Raw genomic sequence first — 13,866 nt, 5'->3', positions numbered from 1 at the left:
CGCCCCTTGACGCTCGCGTAGGCATTTTTTCCGGTCTCGCGAGGCGTGCGCGGGAAGCGTGGGGCTAGGCGGGTTGCGCGCGCAGGAAGCTAAGCTGGGGGAGTTCAAGATGGCCGCGGCCGTGTTCCCGGCTTTGCTGCGGCGCTGGAGGGTCGGCGTGCAGCCGGGCGGCGCGCTACGGCGGCTGGTGAGAGTACTGAGCATGGAGCGGGGCCGGAGGGCTGGGTGTGAGGCTCGCTGTTCTTCCTTTTAACCCTGAAAATCGCATTCCCGTTGGGACCGTCGTTTTCCCATCTGATGAGGGAGACCTTTTCTGTAGCTGAGATGCAAGATTGAGAAGGAAGGCGGCAGGACCTGGTGCGCGCTTCCGGGGGTGGGGTTAGAACCTGATTGGAGGACAACCTCGGTGAGTCGGCACTGGGCGGGGCTGCGCTGCCTAACTCAAGGGGAATAACGGGTTCACAGCGCGACCCCATCATTGGCGACACTACTGGGAACCTAGAGCTCATGACGTACAGGCCGCTGCACCCTGCTTCCCTGGCCTCATGGTCACCCCGGCGCCTGTCAGGCAGGACTCCGGGGTATCTGTCGGGATAAGTGTCCAAAAAGGATCTGAAAGCTGCAGGATGGGAGGACAGAATTTGGAGTGTGACCTTAGGGTAGATTGCTGAATGTCTTGATCTTCCTTGGATTAAAAAAGTGTGTGATAAAATACGCCGCGTTATAGAATTAAATGAAAACAATACCTGCAGAGCACTTAGTATGATGCCTGGGCGTGCGTGTATGAGGCTGAAACCTTCCAGGTAAAGGAGGATCACGTGAGGTGAGTGTGAGTGGAAAACTATCAGGGTTGTTGAAAGTGCCTAACCCAGAACTAGAATATTTCAGTAGAATATTTAAAAGAAACTTTCCATGTAGGTGCTAAAAATGAAGCCTCTTTTGCAACCCAGAACTCATTGCTTAGTATGAGTTTTGATACATATAAGAAGGAACATGATACCTAAAACACTGGGTCCAGGACTGTAGGATTAATCATTTAAAAAGCATAGACTATAAGGGAAATATTAACCATACTGCTTTAGTATTTTAATTTTGCTGTGTTTTTTGTTTGTTTTTATTTTATTTATTTTATCTTTAATTTCTTTATTGGTTAGGGTATTACAAATGTGTCCTCATCCCCCCATTAACCCCCAACCTCCCCCACCCCCACTCATGCTCTCTTTCCCCTGTTGTCCATGTCCATTGGTTTGGCTTATATGCATGCATACAAGTCCTTTAGTTGATCTCTTCCCCTTACCCCCACCCTCCCCTAATTTTGCTGTTGATAACACTATAAGTTCTTTTTATTTATTTATTTGGGTTTTATCTTGGAGAACACACTATCTGGATTTATGTCTTACTCTTTAGGTATTTTTGTATATCCTGAAGAGCTATACTATTCTAGGGAGTGATAGCTTAGGAGTGAAGATTTGAACTTACTCATGTTTAGAGGGTGTCTGAAATTAAAAAAGCAGGCAGATCCATTTACTCAGACCCTAACCGCGGCCGTAAAGTAAATTGCTTGAAGAAATTAGTTCCCAACGATGATAGGACTGACTGAAATGACATCAGGATTGAGCAAAAAAGGGAATAAGATGATTAAGACTCAAACTCAGGAGGAACTAAGGCAGTGGAAGAACTCAGAACGTGAAATTCCTTAAATAAAAGTTTGTCAACTTAAAAAATAAATAAATAAAAGAAACTTTCTATATTGAATTATGCCACATTGCTCAGATTTCCAGTTGTCTTTTTTTTTTTATATTTTCAAGGCAGGTTTTTTTTTTATTAATTAAATCTTTATTGTTCAGATTATTACATTTGTTCCTCTTTTTTCCCCTCATAACTCCCCTCCACCCAGTTCCCACCCCACCCTCTTCCCTCACTCCCCACCCACTGTCCTTATCCATAGGTGCACGATTTTTGTCCAGTCTCTTCCCGCATCCCCCTCACCCCTTTCCCCCCAAGAATAGCCAGTCCACTCCCGTTCTATGCCCCTGATTCTATTATAATCACCAGTTCATTCTGTTCATCACATTATTCACTGATTTTCAGATTCACTTGTTGATAGATGTGTATTTGTTGTTCATAATTTGTATCTTTATCTTTTTCTTCTTCTTCCTCTTCTTAAAGGATACCTTTCAGCATTTCATATAATACTGGTTTGGTGGTGATGAACTCCTTTAGCTTTTTCTTATCTGTGAAGCTCTTTATCTGACCTTCAATTCTGAATGATAGCTTTGCTGGATAAAGTAATCTTGGTTGTAGGTTCTTGCTGTTCATCACTTTGAATATTTCTTGCCACTCCCTTCTGGCCTGCAAAGTTTCTGTTGAGAAATCAGCTGACAGTCGTATGGGTGCTCCCTTGTAGGTAACTGACTTTCTTTCTCTTGCTGCTTTTAAGATTCTCTCTTTGTCTTTTGCTCTTGGCATTTTAATTATGATGTGTCTTGGTGTGGTCCTCTTTGGATTCCTTTTGTTTGGGGTTCTCTGTGCTTCCTGGACTTGTAAGTCCATTTCTTTCACCAGGTAGGGGAAGTTTTCTGTCATTATTTCTTCAAATAGGTTTTCAATATCTTGCTCTCTCTCTTCTTCTGGCACCCCTATAATTCGGATGTTGGTACGCTTGAAGCTGTCCCAGAGGCTCCTTACGCTATCTTCGTATTTTTGGATTCTTTTTTCATTTTGCTTTTCTGGTTGGGTGTTTTTTGCTTTTTCGTATTTCAAATTGTTGACTTGATTCTTGCGATCCTCTAGTCTGCTGTTGGGATTCAGTATAATATTCTTTATTTCAGTCAGTGTATGCTTAATTTCTAGTTGGTCCTTTATCACAACCTCGAGGGTCTCATTAGATTTCTTGTAGGTCTCATTAAGTTTATCGGCAGTTTCTAGAAAATTCTTGAAAAACCTTAAGAGTGTGGTTTTGAACTCTATATCCAGTAGTTTGCTTTCCTCCATTTCTGTCATTTGTGTCCTTTTTCTTTGTCTCCGCATTTTTTATGCTTCCCTGTGTTGATAAAGTGGTTTTCTGTGCTAAGTGTCCTCTAGGGCCCAGTGGTTCAGCCTCCCCAATTACCTGAGGAGGACACTCTTGGTGCACCCCCTTGTGGGCTTTGTGCACAGTCTTGTTGTAGTTAAGCCTTGATTGTTGTAGGTATCACTGGGAGGAATTGACCTCCAGGCCAATTGGCTGTGAGAATCAGCTGTGTCTGCAGTGGGAGAACTTCTGTGCTGGAGACACCCCTCCGGGGCAAGACTTGCTTCAGTGGGGCTTTGGTGCTCACTGAGTCTGCCCCCTGAGTGTGTCCTTTATGGTTCCACAGAGCTGCAACCTGGATGGTCCCACTCTGACCTCTGGGTATACTGGCTCCTGGATCTCTAGGGAGGTGCTAATCTAGCCTCTGCCTGAGGCTATCCAGCAAAAGCTTCCCTGCAGGGCTTGGGCAGGGTGGGTCCCACCGGATCAACAGGGCAGGGCTAGCAGTTATGGCTGCTCTCAGAGGCTCCGCTTCTCAGTGTCCCAGTAATCGCTGCAAGCCCCTCTGAGAGAAAGCTGCCCTCGAGTTCCAACTGATGCCAGACAGTCCCGCTTTTCCTGTATGAGTCTGGGTCCCCAGCGACTCACCCAGAACTGGAGCTCAGAGCCTGAGACTCACTCCCAATTGAAAATGACAACCGTGCCCTCAGCCGCCAGCCCACTCCGCATGCACCTCCGCACCTTAGTATTTTACTTCTGCACTATGCCTCCTCTGAGTCTCGGTATGCTTTTCTCTTTCCTTCTAGTTGTGGGATTTCCACTCAGCCAGCCTTCCTGTGGTTCTGGATGATGTCCATTCCGTCTTTTAGTTGTATTTTTGAAGTGGTTGTTCGAGGCAGCAAACTCCGGGGTTTACCTATGCCGCCATCTTGGTTTCTCCTCTCCAGTTATCTTGTTATTTGGGTCCCAGGAGGGACTGAGAGGCAGGCCTTCAGAATGCTTGAACTTCTTTTCTAGTCCCATCTGCACCCTGACAAACTGAAGTCTGGTGCTTTCCTATCTTCAGACATTCATTTATACCGTTCTCTCTACCTGTAATGTTTCCTTTCACTACTTACTGAAGTTCTGTTGTGGTGGGTGGGTGGGTGGTGAGTACGCTGATGGTTGCTTTTTGTTTTTGCCTCAGAGCCAGACCCAGGGGCCTCCCAGTTACCCCCGCTTCGTGGAGTCTGTGGATGAATACCAGTTTGTGGAACGCCTGTTACCCCCCACCAGCGTTCCGGAGCCCCCAAAGCATGAACATTATCCTACTCCTAGTGGCTGGCAGCCCCCCAGAGGTGAGCTAGATCATGGGGATGGCTTGAAGGCAACAGGGAAGTACCCCTCCTTGGTGGTTGGCCTGCCCCAGCTGCCACTGAACTCAGTGGTTTCAGGACTTGTTTTGAGGACTAGTACCTGTTTCATGTTCAAGGAAGGGCCCAGGAATGGAGCCCTGTTTCACAAGTAACCATCCATCCACACTACTGGGATAAGGTCTTCCCATGCAGGAAAAGCATAGAGAGAAGACCCAAGAGCTTGGACTCCTTCTCTCCCCACCCGCAGGAGTCCATGTACCATAATTAAGAACTCAGCTTGGGAGTTGGGCAGTTCTGGGTCAGCTTCTCCCAGCCTCAGTCTCAGCAAAATGGAGATAATCTGCCCGGCACCATAAAGCACTTAGTGCAGAGCCCAGCATGTGGTGGTGTTCAGTACTTGTAAATCTCCATGCCTTTGTGCCAGAGATTCATATTAGTCTCCCTGACCCCAAGGAGAAGGGCAAGGATTGGTCCCACAGGGGGACCTGAATATCCAGGGAGGAATGGCCCTCACTTAATTTCTTCTTGAGCACCTTCCGGTGCCAGGCCCTGTCTGGGCCTTGGGCTACTAGAGTCCTGGCTCTAAACTTAGGGAAAGAGCAGGTCTCCTGACCTGAAGTCTGGAGGTGGCTTTGCCGTAGACTTCTGCAGACTGAGGAGAAAGGCCTTGACTGAGGTGGGATGAAGCCTGGGAAGACTTGGCTTATCACCATCCCTCCCTGTCCCAGATCCTCCACCCAACCTGCCTTACTTTGTGCGGCGCTCTCGGATGCACAACATCCCTGTCTATAAAGACATCACACATGGCAACCGTCAGATGACTGTGATCCGGAAGGTTGAGGGAGACATTTGGGTAAGTGTGTGGGTGGGTCAGGGTCTGAGTGTGGCCTTTTCAGGGCTGAAGGGATGGGAGTCCTCTAGAGGTGACGGGTCTCCTGACCAGGCCTGATTTGTCATCTTCCCCCAGGCCCTGCAGAAGGATGTGGAAGACTTTCTGAGCCCGCTGCTGGGGAAGACACCTATCACCCAGGTCAATGAGGTGACAGGTACCCTGCGGATCAAGGGCTACTTTGACCAGCAGCTAAAAACCTGGCTCTTAGAGAAGGGCTTCTGAGGCCTAGCTGAGCAGCCTGCATGACAGCATCCCCCACAGACTGGAGTCCAGGGGACCTCAGGAGGGAGGCAGGTGTTAAAGCAACTAGGATTGGGGTACAGACTAGGGCTGAGGGCTAAAGGGCTTTGGAGCAGACCTTGCTTGCATAAAGCGGGAAACAGGACCATCTGCACAGATGCCAGCACTGAGGGAGGGCTCTCTTACATTGGTGACCCACTAGAAACAGCTGAGCTAGTCGGGGGCATTAGTTGCTGTCCCCCCTGCCCCTGATTTTGGTTTATTCCTGCTTTTTCTTCATTGGAGCTGCTGGGGTCAGTTATTCAAATTCTGGAGGTTGTTGACTGCCCCTCTGGTGTTTCGGGGAGGGTAGCACAGGACAGAACCATTGGGAACCTTCCTTCCTTGGTCCTTAAGACTTCCTGCTGCAAACATTCCCAAGCTCTTCCTCTAGCCAGACCTGGCTTGTGGAGGCTACGGAGAACACAGATGAATGACATGGGTCCTGGAAGCCTTCAATTCCATGTGCAGTGCTGGGCATGGGGCACAGCGTGCCCTTGTCAGCCCCTGAGCTCATCTTTTCTACCCATGGGTGAGGCAGAAGGCTCACTCACTTCTGCTCTATTCCAGAGTTAGGCCTGGTTGGGTTTCCAGCTCCAGTAATTAGTGATTCCCTGTAGCTGATCTGCCCACAAGGGGGTGCTTGGGAGCTCTTAGCCCAGCACGTGGCATGATTCCCAGCTTGATGACCTGGTATCAAGGCTGGATGGGGTTTGCAGGCACGAAGATGCTGGCCTTTTGCCCCTGCCATCCCCATCCAATGAACCTTCACACGTGTCCTGTCATGAGGGCCAAAAGCCCATCCCCACCCCAGTATCAGACTGGCTAAGTCAGGGTTCAGAGCCTAGCTCCCTCTGGGCTAAAGCAGGGTAATCTTTTTAGAGCTGTTTTTTCTTATGTAATATGGGTATATCTTCCTAATAGTTTAATAACAATGCGCCCAAGGACAGTGCTAGGTTATATAAACCCTCATCCCAGAAGATTCCAGGCCACTCTCAAGTCTACAGCCTGAGCAAGAAAATGGAGGCCCAGCTCACTGATGCGGACACCAGCTCTACCAATTGTTAATGCAAGCTTTTATTTGGCTGTATATACAATTCAAGCTATTAAAATTTGTACAATATTTACAAATTAAATAATCATCTGAAACTCTCCAGCAACTCACTTAACACAAAACCAAGGGGGAAAAGACGGACAGGCAGGCCTTGGCTCCCGTGTTCCCCACCTGCCCAGAGCCTTTTCTAACTGGAAAGACCAGGAGTCGGCGCTCCTGCTCCTCTTCCCTGGGGTCAAGCACTCAAATCCAAAGACAGATTTTCAGCCAAAGAAAATACAAGGAAGTTACTCCAATTCTTTAAACTTAAGACAAGTTCTGTAAGTTGAGGAGCGGCCTTCCGCAGTGGTTCCGGAGCAGACGCACAGCCCTCAGCCTGGAGTGAGGCTGGGCAGTGGCTGCTGGGTGAGAGCAGGGACAGTCTCACTTTAGACAAGCTACAGGGAGAGGGGCCTTGTAGGCAGTGTCCCTCGGTGCTGCCCTCCTGCTGCTCTGCCCCCAGGCACTCCTTTCCCTGAGTTGTGTGGTTGCCAGTAAGACATGGAAATGTCACAGGGCGTAAGGGACACAGCCACCACCACAAAGGGCTTCCAGGGAATTGAGGGTAAAAAATGGACACCGGTACCAGTCTTGGTGGGCCAGGGAGCAAGTTCCCGGCCTGCCCCCAGACCCTCGAGTCCACACTTAGGAATGGGAGCTAATACTGTCCGGCACTGCAGTGCGACTCCGCACACGCTGAGTGGGCTCAGGGGGCTGCCCCTCCTCCCAAAAACGAGGAGGGGGTCAGAGGGCTTCTTAGAGGCTGTGCTGTTCTGCCTTCATGGCCCCAACAGAACACAGGGCTGAAGGGTTGGAGAAGGCTGGAACTGACTCCAGATCCCCTTGGCCGCCCAAGGACTGTAAGGGCTGGAGTCAGCTGGGCCTTGGGCCTCTTTCCACTTGGCCTAGGGGATGCCACCTCCTTTGTCTCAGATGTGGGGTTACTACTCCCTGGTACAGAGAGGGAGCTGGCACTTGGTGGCAGGACATGTTCCAGCAAGGGCTGCTCGAGAGGGAGCAGCGGCCGGGCCTGGAGCGGTGTCAGTGGGCGACGGGGGACTCCAGCTTCTGCAGGCGGCGGCGGCGGAGCTCCGCTGCGTCAGGCTCCCCATCCTCAGGCAGCTCCTCGGTGCCCATGGACTCAGAACCTGGGGACAGAGCGGTCAGAAGTGGAACACAGAGAAATCCCTTGCCCTACCCCCCTGTAGGCTGCCCACAATTACCTGAAGGCTTTTCAGGTTCTGGGGCTGGTGGGGAAGCTCCTGTGGATGGGGTGGTGGCCTCAGAGCTGGGGATGCTGGTGGAGGAGGCAGCAGCAACTGTAGGGGCAGTCTCCTCAGTGGAGCTGACTGAGGTGGCCGGCCGGGGGGGCCTAGGAAGAGGAGGGACAGAGGTGAGCCCAGCTCTGGCACCTGGTATGACTGGCAGGTGATCCCGTCCTTGGCAAGCCTTGCAAAATAAGAGTCCGGCACTGCCCTAGCCGGTTTGGCTCGGCGGATAGAGGGTCGGCCTGCAGACTAAAGGGTCCCGGGTTCGATTCTGGTCAAAGGCACATGCCTGGGTTGTGGGCTCCGGGGGGGGGGGGGGGGGGGCATGCAAGAGGCAGCCAATCAATGGTTCTCTCTCATCATTGCTGTTTCTATCTCTCCCTCTTCCTCTCTGAAATCAATAAAAATACATAAAATAGAGTCCAGCCTGACGTGTCTCTGCAGCTCAGTGACCACAAGACACGAGTGACCGCAGGCAGGAATTCTTGTGACTACATCAGAGTAATCAGAAACCACTTGCAGGCAGGGACTGAAGGCCTGTTCACTTACACTGCAGTCTCCACCCCGGGTACCTTATAAGGTACCAACTAAGACCTCCCACTGAATCCAACAGAGCACTCGGGTCTCGGCGCCTCCACACCTGTGCCGTCACTGCTGGGCGCCAGGCACTTTGTGCACATGACCTGTGAGCAGGCATGAGATCCTCTTCCATTCAAATAAGGTAATGGTGCCACCGAGCACCTTAGTGTTGGTACCAGGATCTGAGCATGAGCTAGGCTGCCTCCACGTGACTAACTTTATTTGCTGTCTCAGAGCAGGGACACTGACTCCCAGTCACACTGTCACCGTATATCAGGAGAGTGCAGGTAATGAACTAGAACACTGAGAATTGTGAGAAATTTGACTTGAGAAAAAGATAAAGTAAGAAGATTCAAAGTCAGCTCTCTAATAATCCACACTTCTACTGTACTGAGATCCAGACAGGCCTGCAGTGGAGGATAAAAAGGCACCAAAAGTGCCTACAGATAGGTGGCCTGAATCAACGGACATCTCAGGATGGCACAAGAAAAAGGGCAAAAACCACTCCTGGGAGCCTTCTGGCAGCTCCATGCCTCTGCTGCCCACCCTGGTTCCCTGTGCAGACATACCCCAAGGAGGCGAGTACGGTGAGGTACTGGTTGATCTGCAGCATGGCAGCATCTAGCAGCGTGTGGATGTTGCGCAGGCTCTGCAGCCGAGCCTCCAGGTGCTGCCGCTCGTGGCCTTCCAGAGCCCGCAGCTCCTCCGGGGTCAGCCCAGCAAAGCCGGCAGGGGGCACAGGCATTGGGGGGAAGGCTGGAGAGAGAGAGAGGCTCAGCCTGGGTTGCCTGAGCCTGACACCCCCCACCCACCAGAACAACCCCGAGAGTCCCCGTTTACCGAAGGGTGGCGGCAGCGGCATGCCCATCCAGGGAGGGGGGAAGGGGAAGCCCGGGGTGGGAGCAGCCTCGGCGGTGGGGGCAGAGCCAGGTGCTGGGGCAGAGGCAGCAGAAGCAGCTGTGGTTGTGGCTGCTCCACTGGGCCGAGAAAGGGCTGCTAAAGAGCAAGAACAGGAAGTCAGTGAGTGTCGAGGGGCCTCCGCTTCCACTACTCCTGCCCCCCTGGTTGTTGCAGTACCCGAAGGGCTCACCTGCGCTGGTGGATGGAGGGGCCGCAGCCTCTCCTGAGCTGGGAGGAGGTGGAACGGGTGGAAAGGGGCCCATGGGGGGCCACAGAGGGAACATGCCTGGTGGAAAGGGAGGTAGGAGGCCCTGGGGGACTGCAGAGAGAGGACAATGAGAATGAGAAAAAGTCCAAATCACACGCAAGGCGCTGCTTGTTGGGAGCTATGTCCTCTGCTCCCACAGGTCCTCTCTGAGCTCAGCACTGACGACACATGACTGCAACCATCTATGTCTCCTCCCATGACCTCCTCATCACCACACCCAGACTGAGCTTCTAGTGGGCAGGGACTCTGATTTCCCATACCCAGCCCAAGGCAAGTACTAGACAGTGTCAAATGGCCAAATGAGGGGTCACTCACAGTTGGGGGGCTGGGGCAGGAGTGGTGGGGGATGGGGGGCAGGTGGTGGTCCCTGATCCGCAGGTTCAGGGGGTGGTGGTGATTGGGTTGGCAGCGATGCACGAAGGACATCCATACGGCAAGTAGGGCAGGTCTGCTGCCGCTGGAACCAGGAGCGCAGGCAGCTGGGGGTTAAGACCAGGCAATGATTAGCAGGTCCCTAGGGACCTGCCCCCCAGAGCCTGTCCCTGATGCGCAGACTCCCCAGGGCTCCTCCCACCTGGTATGGAAAATGTGGTTGCAGGGCAGTTTCTTGGCACCAGTCACCATCTCTTCTCGACAGATGATGCATACATTGTCCATTGCCTGGAGTTCCTCTGGGGTGGCATCTGGGTACCTGGTTAGAACAGGCCAAGGACATGTCAGGACCAGAGCTGGAGGCTGGAGGCCCAGAGCTGGGGCAGAGCTTAGGAGAGCACCTAGGCCAGGCCCACTTACAGTGTGTTCATGTTGCGGATAGCTCGGCGAGACATGATGGCGTCTGTCACAGCTTTCTTGAACTGCCTGAAAGGACAGGTTCAGTGAAAGTTGGGAGAGGAAGGGGTGGGATCAAATAGGGGTTAGGGGTGTGGCAGGGCCCGGCCCAGCTGGGCTCACCTCATGGCCAGGTACATAGGCCGGATGGCAAACAGAGGGAAGGTGTGCACCTTGATCATGATGGTCATGAAAGCCAGATAGAGCAAAACCTTGATGAAGCCTGCGGAGAAAAGTGTGCAGAGAGCAGGTCACAGGACCTGGGAGGCAGAGCTGGAGAAACTAGTCCAGGTTTGGGGAGGCCCAGGCTCCTCTCACCTGTAAACAGCTCTGTGTAGAGCATGTACACGGCCTTATTGTCCCAGGGGTTTTCGCTCTGAAGGTCCACGGAGTGCAGCACGTATTTGATGAAGATGGTGAGCACCATAGTCATCAGGATGGCGTACTGGAGGGAGGGGAGAGGGGGAGGCATAAGCAAGCAGCCCCTGCGTGCTCCAGCCACACTGCTACCCCAGGCCTCTGCACAGCAGGTCCAATAGTACAAGCACAGGCTTGGACACAGCCGGGGTCTTCCTAGCCCCTCCACTCACTAGCTGGTCTGACTTTTGGCAACCCATAGACCTCTCTGAACTAGTTTGCTTGTCTGTAAAATGCCAGAATTAACTGTTCCTTCATAACAATGCTGCTTCGCTAATTAAAAGAGATGCAGGTCAAGTGCTCAGCACAGGCCTGGCATACAGTAAGCATTCAGCAAAGTGAGCTGTTGTCAATGGACACATTCTTCCTCTGCCAGGGACACACCTCCCCAGCTGTCCATCAAGCTAACTCCTTTTGTCCATCAACAGCCAGCTCTTCTGGCATCAACTTCCAGGAAGCTTTCCCTGAGCGCCAGGTCAGGCCCCTCCTCCACAGGCGCCTCTTTCTGTGCCTTCCCCTCTCCTAGGAGGGGTGTGCAGAGCTAGGACCGACGCAGGCTGCTCCTTGGTGGCCGCATGGGGCTGGCCGCAGGGCAGGTGCTCATGAAGTTTGCTGGGTTATCAAGGCACATGCAGTGCCACCTCAGGCTTGTCCTCCCAACTTCCCGAGCCAGTTTACCTCAAAGCCAAACACCAGCTGCACAGAGGCCCCACGGGTCAGGATGCTGTGATAGGCATGGCTGACGAAGAGGAAGTCCAGGATACCCAGGAGGAACATAAGGGCTGTGGGGACCCCCACATGGGGGTTGGGGGGGTCAGCCCAGGGCCTGGCAGCCATTTCATGCTCTAAGACAGCTCCCACCCTCAGGCCCACAATGGACGGCCCCAGCCTCTAGTCAGGTGGGCACATACCACTGAACCTGGCCCCCTGGGAACGCCAATCCTGCCTAGTGGGGCACTGGGGCAGCCCAAGCTCCAGGTGAGGAGGCAAAGAGCTAAGGGGCCAGGCAGCTGAGAAGCTCTGGAGTGGAACAGGGCAGAGATGATGCAAATTAATTTCCTAAATTATCTTTCCTGTACAGCTGGGGCTGAGGGGGCAGCCTGTGCTCTAGCGTACAGGTCCCGGTGCCTCGTCCCGCCTCTCCCCTCCCCGGGTCTCACTCACAGACAATGCGGCAGTGAAAGAGCCAGGAGATATTGGGGCTGCGTTCCATCTGAGGCAGAGCAGAGAGGGGTCCCGTCAGGGAGGCTGGGACTCACCCCACACCCCCAACCCAGCCCCCCTCCGTCCACAAGCCTGCCCACTGGCCACTCTCTGCTCCAGAGACCCCCCGGCCCTACTCACAAAGTCCACGCGGTCCTCAGCCAGCCAGTGGAAACACTTGAGGAAGAGGAGGAGGGTGAAGAGCGCAACGAAGCGGGGGCTGAAGTCGTCCCGGAAGACGGTGAAGGCCAGACAAGTCTCGGTGACCGCATACCAGGAACGTTCCAGAAGGTGCTGGGGGTGGGGCAGGGCACGATGTCCAGCGGACAGTCTTCCTGCCCAGCTCCCCGGCCCTCACCTCGGGGCCACACCCGTCTTACCTCCATCTCCGCCGCCCTCAGCTGCCCGAAGAACACCTTGCCCATCACCTTGCCCAAAAGGAAGACAAGAACGAAGGCCTGGATGTACAGGACCTGGGAGCAGAGAGGCGACGGTTTGGGCTTCGCTCCGCCGACGCGCATCACTCAGGGGCGCCCACGCCCCCTCACAATGCAGTCAAGTCCGGCAGCTGGCGGCTCCCTCCTCGCCCGCTCCAGCCCCGCCTCGGCCTCGGCGACCTCCGCCCGCCCTCCCCGCAGCCCCCCCCCCGGCCCCCCAGCCCTCCACTCACGGCCATGCTGGGGCTGGACTTGGTCAGGTACACCACCGTGGGGTAGAACTGGTGCTTGAGGTAGTAGGCGTGAGCCACCACGGCCCCGGTCAGCGCCAGGCTGGCCGCCATCATCACCGCGGTGCGGAACATCGCCCCGGCCGGCGCCCTGCGCGGGAAGGGGTCACTGTGCGGTGCCATATGGCCCGGGCGGCCGGCGCCGAGGCGCCCAGTCGGCACACAGGAGCGAGAAAAGAAAGCTCGTGCCGCCCTGACACTCCTCACAGGGGAGCAGCACAGACGCCCCCATCTCACAAACGGAAAACGGAGACTCCGAGCGGTTAGCCGATCCGCCGCCAGCCCTGCAGCCGGGTCAGTCCTGCGTCCCGACCCGGGCTGTCCCCGCCGCGCCCCCGGGGAGGCAGCGGGACAGAGCACCGCCGGAGCGGGGCGAACTGCCACGGCTGCCCCTGAGTGAGGGTGAGCGGTGGGTGCAGGAGGCAGGCACCTCCCGCAGCGGGAACGTGCGCGGGGCAGGGAGAGGCCGAGAAGCCGGGGCGCCGCCGGGCCGGTGACAGCTCGGCCGGGTGGGCAGCTCCGACCCGCGCCCCGCGGGAGCGGGCGGGTCCGTCAGTCTGGAACCCTGGTGCCCCCAACCCTCGGGGAGTGTCCACTCGGGGCCCCCGAGGAACGGCCGACCGTCGGGATGCAGTGGCGAGACTGAGGGGGACCCCGCGCGGCCTCGCGATCGCGCACCTGGAAGCGCCCGGAGCTGCGAGCGTCGCCGGCGGGCCCAGCCTCGGAGAGCGGCCGCGCGGCGCCGGCGGTCTGCCGCCCGCTGACAGACCGAAAGCGGGCGGCGGGGCGCCCGACCCGGAGACCCGGGGGGGAGGTCCCGGTCCCGACTCCAACCACACCCCGGCCCGCCCGGCGCACTCACCAGGAGCCCACCGCCGCGAGCCCGCTCAAACCCGCGACTGCGGAGGCGGCCCGGTTAACAACACTCCTCCACCCCCTGCGAGCCGGAACTTGGAGGGTGAGACACCTCACTTCCGGGAGCGCGGGGCGCGGCGTGGGCCGTACCAAGTGCTCCCTTCTCCGGTCCGCACGGCGTGCCTTCCT

The 13,866-nt window shown here is 54.9% G+C and overlaps 2 protein-coding genes and 1 non-coding gene across 8 annotated transcripts; 2 read left to right on the top strand and 1 right to left on the bottom strand.

Annotated features, from left to right (window-relative positions):
- The first annotated feature begins 56 nt into the window (after positions 1-56).
- On the top strand, positions 57-6,688 carry MRPL49 (mitochondrial ribosomal protein L49). Its single transcript, XM_036326712.1, has 4 exons — positions 57-187; positions 4,200-4,350; positions 5,097-5,221; positions 5,336-6,688. The coding sequence occupies exons 1-4, from the start codon at positions 110-112 to the stop codon at positions 5,480-5,482; spliced, it is 501 nt and encodes a 166-aa protein (XP_036182605.1). The 5' UTR covers positions 57-109; the 3' UTR covers positions 5,483-6,688.
- LOC118665598 lies at positions 871-996 on the top strand. Its single transcript, XR_004970697.1, has one exon. It is a non-coding gene; the product is annotated as a small nucleolar RNA SNORA40 (small nucleolar RNA).
- SYVN1 (synoviolin 1) lies at positions 6,599-13,827 on the bottom strand. 6 transcript variants are annotated; one of them, XM_036326704.1, is made up of 16 exons: positions 13,685-13,827; positions 12,766-12,913; positions 12,476-12,568; positions 12,237-12,389; positions 12,057-12,105; positions 11,571-11,674; positions 10,794-10,920; positions 10,599-10,698; positions 10,440-10,505; positions 10,222-10,338; positions 9,963-10,126; positions 9,570-9,698; positions 9,320-9,475; positions 9,049-9,235; positions 7,856-8,004; positions 7,674-7,780 (listed from the first exon to the last, which is right to left on the bottom strand). In XM_036326704.1, exons 2-16 carry the CDS (start codon positions 12,895-12,897, stop codon positions 7,674-7,676), a joined length of 1,833 nt encoding a protein of 610 aa, XP_036182597.1. In that variant the 5' UTR covers positions 12,898-12,913; positions 13,685-13,827. The 6 variants fall into 6 exon arrangements, with proteins under 6 accessions (XP_036182594.1, XP_036182599.1, XP_036182597.1 ...); XM_036326705.1 differs by lacking the exon at positions 13,685-13,827 and adding an exon at positions 13,501-13,678; XM_036326701.1 differs by lacking the exon at positions 13,685-13,827 and having other exon boundaries at positions 6,599-7,780; positions 12,766-13,491.
- Positions 13,828-13,866: the final 39 nt, after the last annotated feature.

Source organism: Myotis myotis, unplaced genomic scaffold (genome assembly GCF_014108235.1).
Source record: "Myotis myotis isolate mMyoMyo1 unplaced genomic scaffold, mMyoMyo1.p scaffold_m19_p_10, whole genome shotgun sequence".
NCBI lineage: Eukaryota > Metazoa > Chordata > Mammalia > Chiroptera > Vespertilionidae > Myotis > Myotis myotis.
The sequence above is the reverse complement of the archived record's forward strand: the minus strand, read 5'-3'. Positions and strand labels throughout refer to the sequence as shown.

Bases quoted from the DNA above. Each gene is read 5' to 3' on its own strand.
- MRPL49 (XM_036326712.1), top strand. From the start codon at position 110: ATGGCCGCGGCCGTGTTCCCGGCTTTGCTGCGGCGCTGGAGGGTCGGC. The intron at 188-4,199 runs GTGAGAGTACTG...TTTTTGCCTCAG, and splicing joins GCGGCGCGCTACGGCGGCTG to AGCCAGACCCAGGGGCCTCC. The intron at 5,222-5,335 runs GTAAGTGTGTGG...ATCTTCCCCCAG, and splicing joins AGGTTGAGGGAGACATTTGG to GCCCTGCAGAAGGATGTGGA.
- SYVN1 (XM_036326701.1), bottom strand. From the start codon at position 12,945: ATGGCACCGCACAGTGACCCCTTCCCGCGCAGGGCGCCGGCCGGGGCG. The intron at 10,127-10,221 runs GTGGGAGGAGCC...CTTAACCCCCAG, and splicing joins AACCACATTTTCCATACCAG to CTGCCTGCGCTCCTGGTTCC. The intron at 8,005-9,048 runs GTATGTCTGCAC...TCCTCTTCCTAG, and splicing joins ACCGTACTCGCCTCCTTGGG to GCCCCCCCGGCCGGCCACCT.